The 7,563-nt window shown below is 41.6% G+C and overlaps 2 protein-coding genes across 2 annotated transcripts; one reads left to right on the top strand and one right to left on the bottom strand.

Annotated features, from left to right (window-relative positions):
• Positions 1-949: 949 nt before the first annotated feature.
• On the bottom strand, positions 950-1,477 carry camk2n2b (calcium/calmodulin dependent protein kinase II inhibitor 2b). Its single transcript, XM_030769977.1, has 2 exons — positions 1,309-1,477; positions 950-1,020 (listed from the first exon to the last, which is right to left on the bottom strand). Exons 1-2 carry the CDS (start codon positions 1,475-1,477, stop codon positions 950-952), a joined length of 240 nt encoding a protein of 79 aa, XP_030625837.1.
• A 2,059-nt stretch (positions 1,478-3,536) lies between these two features.
• chrnd (cholinergic receptor, nicotinic, delta (muscle)) lies at positions 3,537-7,038 on the top strand. The gene is made up of 11 exons (XM_030767569.1): positions 3,537-3,716; positions 4,382-4,426; positions 4,655-4,764; positions 4,891-5,046; positions 5,175-5,287; positions 5,396-5,596; positions 5,721-5,832; positions 5,931-6,045; positions 6,259-6,469; positions 6,569-6,687; positions 6,856-7,038. Exons 1-11 carry the CDS (start codon positions 3,537-3,539, stop codon positions 7,036-7,038), a joined length of 1,545 nt encoding a protein of 514 aa, XP_030623429.1.
• Positions 7,039-7,563: the final 525 nt, after the last annotated feature.

The following is a 7,563-nucleotide window of genomic DNA, read 5'->3' as shown; positions in this document are numbered from 1 at the left end:
AAGAAGCGTGCCTGGGTTCTTAAGATAGGAATTGGCACGACAGAAGAAAGTTCATGCAGAGACTGATATATTTATCTATACACGACGCCAAACGAAAAAAAAAAGATCAATAAAGAATGTAAACCAAAATAAACAACAAAATATACTCCTACTTGTCCCTTTCATTGATAACATTATTATTACTCCACGTTTCTCGAGATCACCTTTGCTGGCGTAGGCCGTAGGACTTTCGTCCGATTTCAATATTTGGTCGAGTGTTCAGTTGGCTACAAAAATGGGTCAGGACGAAGGTTAACACTTGCATTTCACAGTCTGATCATTGAAATGAAATGGAAGAGCAAGAAAATGTATAAAAGACTTTATCCTCTTGCTAATTTACTCATACCAGGCCCACCCCATGCAGTGAGTGGATGTATAGCTTATTTTTCTGGAAAGACTGCAAAATATCACTAGCAGCTACAGGAACTCTTCAGGGGTGCTGAAACGGACAGCTCCCCTTAATGCGCGTGGGAGCGGCGAGCCTCTGCAAGAGACAATCGACCTTGGGCAGCCTGCACCGCTTAGCTACAAATGTCGGTGAAACAGGACTTCAGTTTGTTGATGTGACAAACTGTCGAATCCAACCACAGCTTCCCGTCGATAAGGTTGAATGAAGATGGAATTGTGCAGATCAGCAATCTTGGACATTTTTCTGCAGAGGAGTGGTTTTCGGTGGAGTTGAGTTGGAGAATTGCCAGCAATTAGAAAATAAATAAATAAATAAATAAATAAATAAATAAAATCTCTCCCGCCTACTACCCACTGTCTGACATTCTTCTCCAGTCCTCTTTCAAAAATCCCTTTTAGCTTATCATTCTGAGTCATCTTCGCCTCTCACTGCTCACATGCACAGTCGACAAGTGCTTCAACCCGCTGAATAAAGAAAATGTTTACGAGGCACTGCTCAAGTTTAAACGCCAGAGGATGACTTGTCTGTCATTCCTTTTAGGACCTCGTCTATTCGGTCGTCTTCAATGACCACTGTGGAGAGGCAGATGATTTTAAGATACATTTAATACTTCACGTAGTCGCGGAAGACAACACAAAATTCATACAAATTACAAGTGTAAACAACATTCTTTAAATAAATGTTGCAACATTTCGGTCTGATTATCTGCTCTCTGTTTGCAGATAAACAACTTTTATTTGAAATGTAAACCTATCGATCTAATTGTATTAAGTGTATTTGTATGAAATATATTTAATGCAAATGTAATGAAACAGGTGTGATGCCTAATAATAACATTTAAGTACACTAGACTTGCTTACCGTGTTTCGCTCTGCCAATCTGTCCGAGTTTTGGTGGCCTCTTTGATTGTGATGTTCCGAAGAACGAATTCGTGTCTTGCAACCGACAGCTGAATGTCATTTGACTGACTTCGCTGTCTGCCCCGTAGCCATTCATTTTCCCCTCGTTGTATGGCAACACTTCAGACATAGTAATACTGACTGGTACGCGTACACAACAAGGAAATTTCAACACCGTTATCAATGTAACGATTGTTATAATTTTACGTGTTAAGACGTCCAATGTTGCTAAGTGGAAGTTCCTTCTACAGATCCGATGTATTTCTTTGTGGCTCTGGCAAAGGAAGCTCCCAGTTCCTGGAGGGAAGGACTACTGTTGAGAAGAAAGGACACTTGTGCGCTCTTGTGTGCCTGACAGAGCTCTGGTAAAAAATGTTGGGAGATCCCAAGACCATAAAGGAAACCCAAACGGAAAAGTGAAGTCATCCATCCGGGTTTGAAGGGGCGTGGGCAGAGAGAAACAGTGACGGGGAGGGTCAGGTTCACACGGTAGAGGAACGACCACGGAATGAAAACAAGTTTCTGTGTGCTCCCACTCAGACAAGTTCAAGCTTGTGGTTTCATCTTACACGTGACAGCAAAGAGGCCGTGTACCTGTCGAAGTAGCACCTTTCATCATATCTTCAGTGTTTTAGTAAAGTACTGCGCATTGTGCACTCATGCTCACATCCAAAGCTGACTAAAGGCCAATAATGTATTAGAATGAGAAAATGTTACTATAATTTAAACACCCCCTTCACGAGGTGATGTTTTCAGTAGGTCTGTCACAGGCTGTGAGACATTTAAGAGGTTTATTTCAAACGTCAATGCTACAGCCGGTGGACTCTTAAATTCATCCACGCATACCTTAAAATGTGTGTGCACAGCTAAAGAGACTGACTGTTTTTTTCCGGAATTACGAAGAAATTCTAAGTACGCTGGGCTCATTGGTTGACACCATCAACATTTAATATCAACATATCGCACAAAGACGTGTTTACAAGTTCCTTGGGTTTTGAAATGATTCGGTCGGTAGGTAGACAGGTTCAACTAATCCACACTGCAACAGACAAAATATCGGTATTGTGCGACACTGTAGCCAGTCCTGAAACTCAGTTGCAGAAACACCATCCCGCACTCTTAACCTATAATTATTCTCTTAATAACAAACCTCGAGCTCTGAAACACCCACAGCAGTTCCTGTAAACGCGCACCTGGAAACCAAACCAGTCATCTAGCGCCATCTAGTGCCCCCTTTTAAAACTATTTATGAGTAACTGAAACGTTTGAGAAAAGCGATTTGGAGGCGAAGTAATCTCTCGTAGTTTACCATTCGAAGTCCAGAATAATCCATATTTCTCTGAATGGTTATGACCTATATGTGTAAAACAGACATAAACTCAGAGTGTGCGTTATAATAAGTACTGTTCTGTATGTCAACACTAGCGATGAAATAGGCCTAAAGTTTGAACGGAGACACGCATTGGTAAAGTACAGACTTAACTCAATTTTAATATACTTCACACTACAGGCAGTCACTTGGTATTTGGACAAAGAGCATCGCCTGCCCTTTATCCCGCTATCTCTGCCCCTCACCCGACTTTCTCATGTCCCAACCCCTCCATTCATCGTAATTTAGCAGCGGAAGTGAGAGACCGCAAGTCTATTTTTTCCTGACACATGGCACCTGTCAGTGTCAGTCAGTTCCAGACGTTGCAAAGCCTCACCTCGGACAGAGAACAGCGCTTGAAAGTCGATTTACCACTGTGCCGCAATGCAAGCTAAACTTTTTACATTATGCGCACTGTTTTTCTTTTCTCTCCTTTTGTCAGGTAAGTCAACAGGTTTGAGGGGAATGTATGATAACTTTGTTCTTTTCACAGTGATTTCATACACTGTATTTAGAGCCACTTCAGTCAGTCAGAGAGTTTTACTCCGAGCGCATGTCCATGTATATTATCTTTGCTATCTGTTCTAACTGTCTCTTTCATACACAACATCGATAATTACAATGGCTGTCTTAACTTGGGGAAACTCTGCGCCGGAAAATGACAATTTCATCAACAAATCTACTTCAGTGAGAATCGCGAAGCATCCTCTTGGTGTACAAAATCTATGATTCTGTCGATACTGATATATGTTTAAGCTATCCAGTAAAAGAAAGAAAGAAAGAAACAACGGTATTCCTTATGACTGTAACAATTCAAAGCATGTCCGAATCCAAACCGTGTGACTCATTTCCAGAATGTCAAGGCAGGAACGAGGAAGAGCGGCTTATCCACCACCTGTTCAAAGAACGCGGCTACAACAAAGAGCTCCGTCCAGTGGAAAACAAAGATGACACAGTGACGGTTTACTTGGCTCTCACACTTTCAAATCTTATCTCTCTTGTATGTCCTATCATTAACATTTCTTCTCCATAATCAGAGGTTTAGAGTCTACGACAGCTTTTAAACATTCAGTCCATAAAATGCTGTTTTGCTATGTATTTCTCTAAGTTATGTTTGTAATTTATGTTTGGAGGAGCGGTGCACAAGGTATCATCAAATTTTGAATTTATAAAAAATGATGGCTGACAAAGTGGAAATACTCACAAACCAATCAATTCCTATAAATAAGTCAATAAGGTATTGAACTGTAACAAAAGCTTACACATATATCAGAGCTTCAGGAATGATGTCAAGCACCTCTGCTACAGGTCCAGGGTTTGAGCCCCAGACAATACCATGGGCCCAGGGTTAGAACCACAGACAATACTACGGACCCAGGGTTAGAACCACAGGCAAAACTACGGGCCCAGGGTTAGAACCACAGACAATACTACGGACCCAGGGTTAGAACCACAGACAATGCTATCAGAGTCCAAAGTTACAGTCACAGGCAACACTACAGGGTTACAGAAACATGATAATTACTCAGACAGTTTTGGTTTTGTTTCATGTTTTGCATGTCAGCAACATAGCCAGGAATGCACCTATTTTAATCACCCCATGTATTCATATTTGGTCATCGTCATCGCTGTTTCTGTTTCTCTGAACCTTTGCTGTTTGGACAGAAAGAAGTGGATGAAACACTACTGACAAATGTATGGATTGAACATGTAAGAAAATAGCTCTTCTCCTCTATTTTCAGTCACATCTTCTCTATTCTCAGTCAAATCTTTGGTGAGTCACAAGTAAAGAAGTTCCCCTGGTTAATGTAGGCTATTGGGTGGTAATGGTAATAGTTTTATTAAATGTTTTGTGACCTAAACCCGGTTTATCTTCTGTGCTGTGACATAGCCTTCTTTCTTGGCCTGTCTGATCTGATTCTGTTTGACTGTATGTAGGGATGGACTGACTATAGACTGCAGTGGAATGTGACAGAATTTGATAACATTACCGTGCTACGTCTTCCTCCTAGTATGGTGTGGCTTCCAGAGATTGTATTGGAAAACAAGTAAGACATTCGGGTCCCTCCCTATTAATCCCTAATCCTTTCTATTTGTATTTTGCATGATCCCAAAGCTCAAAACGATCTTTTGTGGTTTTAAAGAAAATAAGCTATACTTTTTCTCTCTTCCAGCAATGATGCTCAGTTCCAGGTGGCATACTATTGCAATGTACTGGTCAGTAATGATGGTTATGTGTACTGGCTGCCCCCTGCAATTTTCAGAAGTTCCTGCTCCATCAATGTGAACTACTTTCCCTTTGACTGGCAGAACTGTTCACTCAAGTTTAGGTTGGGGGGTCTCATAATATACTATGTTAAATTCATAAATATTCATACAATTTCATAAAAATCTATATTAAGTATGGGAATAAAGCAGTTCACTCCATTATCTGTGTATTACATTTCACCTCTTTCAGCTCCTTGACGTACAATGCAAAGGAGATCAGCATGCATTTAAAAGAAGATTTGGATGAAGACGGCAAGTATTACAAGGTGGAGTGGGTTATAATTGATCCTGAGGGCTTTACAGGTAAATTCAACTCAAACACAATATGAGCCTTGAGAATCATACTGAAGCTGAACCATCTCACTATAAGGCATCTCTCTCTCTCTCTCTCTCTCTCTCTCTCTCTCTCAGAAAATGGTGAGTGGGAGATTATTCACAAACCTGCTAGGAAGAATATCCATAAGAACATACCCGCGGAGAGCAACAAACATCAGGATATCACCTTCTACCTCATCATCAAGCGCAAGCCTCTGTTCTACATCGTCAACATCATCATTCCCTGTATTCTCATCTCCTTCCTGGCCTCTCTGGTCTATTACCTTCCTGCTGACAGTGAGTGAACCCACTGCCTGTTCACCCAAAGCAAGCACTGACTATCCATTTTGACACAGCATTGCTCTCTTTCTGTGGTTATGGTCTTTGTAGTTCGGCTAAGTGTGTTTTTAATCTTGTCCAGGTGGTGAGAAGATGACTCTGTCTATCTCTGTATTACTGGCTCAGTCTGTCTTCCTTTTGCTGATCTCTCAGCGTCTACCGGAAACTTCCATGGCTGTCCCTTTAATTGTCAAGTATGTCGGAAGCACAGGGCTGATTTTTGTGGTATCTGTAGGTTTGAAAATGATCACAGCTGCAGCACCTCTGCTTTGTCTCTGCTTGTCTTTCACAGGTACTTAATGTTCATCATGGTCCTGGTCACAATTGTGGTGCTGAATTGTGTGATTGTCTTAAACCTCCACTTCCGCACACCCAGTACCCACGTCATGTCAGAGTGGACCAAAGAGGTATGATGGCTGGCTGCCCCTTTCCCTTTAAACAAATCACAGTTTTGACAAATACATTATTACAGACGTTAAACGAAAAGTTACTGAAAATGACCTGTGTCTTAAATCAGAAAAATATAAGTGAATTGAAGAATAAGTGTTTTGTAGTCTGTAAGCATTGTGATACCTGAATAAACTGAGCTGGGCTCTCTTGGACTACCTCTATCACCCCAGTTCTTTCTGGAGAGACTGCCCCGTCTGCTTCACATGTCCCATCCGGCCGACAGCGGACCAAGCCCGACCGGAGCGCTGCAGCGACGATCCAGCTCCGTAGGTTACATCGCCAAGGCTGAGGAATACCATAGCGTCAAGTCTCGCAGTGAGCTGATGTTTGAGAAACAGTCTGAGAGACACGGTCTGGCCACACGTGTCACGCCCGCTGCAGGTTAGTCATGCGTGCTGAACCGCGTTATACTCACTGAGATACTATGGTATACTAACACCACGGTACGGCATCATTGAGTGTTGCATGAACCTTTTGCAGTCTTCACATCTAACGATGATGGAGAGGTCTCTGAGCAGCTGTACTCTGAGATGAAGCCTGCTGTGGAGGGAGCCAATTACATCGTCAAGCACATGCACGAGAAGAATGACTACAATGAGGTAAGAGTTGAAATCTTGATAGTAAACGAAGGTTTCAAAACGGACGTACCGTAGTTCCACCCCCCGGTGAGGTTGTTCTAGTCCAGTAAGGGAAGAGCAATGTCGCTGCTTTCCGATTTGTCCAGTAGAGACTGTTCTCTCTCATTCCACACCAATCCGACTTCCCAGGAAAAGGATAACTGGAGTGGGATCGCCAGGACGGTGGACCGTCTCTGCCTGTTTCTGGTCACTCCGGTGATGACATTGGGAACCATCGCCATCTTCTTAATGGGCATCTATAACCACCCTCCCCCACTGCCTTTTGAAGACGACCCATTCAACTATTTGGAAGAGAGCAAGCGATACATATGATCCTCACCCCTACCCACTACTGCCATTACTGAGTTTACAGCAGTGGTGTTTTCAAGAGCCTTGTTTTCTCCACATACCTCTATAAGCGATTTATACTTTTTGCATGAAAGCTCTTTCTTTCTGATGTGTTATCATGTGTGGGGTTATTTCTATGGTTTGAAAACCTTGAACACTAATTTCTTGCCTGTTAACAAACCTTTCAACAACATCTCATTCGCCATCTCTCTCATGTGATGATGAATTGTTTGGTCAAATTTAATTTAAAGGAATAAATAATTAAATGACTTGATTAATTTAATTTTGGAATACCACATTTTGATTCATTTATTATTATTTATCTTTTTCATTTATGACATTTCTTACTGTACCGCCACATTTCTGACATGAGAAGTTTCCAGAAGGTTCAGTGTTGAATATTTTCTCTGGTCATTGAACTTTTTACTTGAGACTAGCATATTAATTCATTTTTACATTGCATTATTGAATAGGCACTACCACAAACTGGCATTAATATTTTAGTTCCCT

The sequence above is a fragment of the Chanos chanos genome, chromosome 3, assembly GCF_902362185.1.
Source record: "Chanos chanos chromosome 3, fChaCha1.1, whole genome shotgun sequence".
Lineage (NCBI taxonomy): Eukaryota > Metazoa > Chordata > Actinopteri > Gonorynchiformes > Chanidae > Chanos > Chanos chanos.
The sequence above is the reverse complement of the archived record's forward strand: the minus strand, read 5'-3'. Positions and strand labels throughout refer to the sequence as shown.

Bases quoted from the DNA above. Each gene is read 5' to 3' on its own strand.
- camk2n2b (XM_030769977.1), bottom strand. From the start codon at position 1,477: ATGTCTGAAGTGTTGCCATACAACGAGGGGAAAATGAATGGCTACGGG. The intron at 1,021-1,308 runs GTAAGCAAGTCT...GCCTCTCCACAG, and splicing joins GATTGGCAGAGCGAAACACG to TGGTCATTGAAGACGACCGA.
- chrnd (XM_030767569.1), top strand. From the start codon at position 3,537: ATGTCCGAATCCAAACCGTGTGACTCATTTCCAGAATGTCAAGGCAGG. The intron at 5,597-5,720 runs GTGAGTGAACCC...AATCTTGTCCAG, and splicing joins CTATTACCTTCCTGCTGACA to GTGGTGAGAAGATGACTCTG. The intron at 6,470-6,568 runs GTTAGTCATGCG...AACCTTTTGCAG, and splicing joins ACGTGTCACGCCCGCTGCAG to TCTTCACATCTAACGATGAT.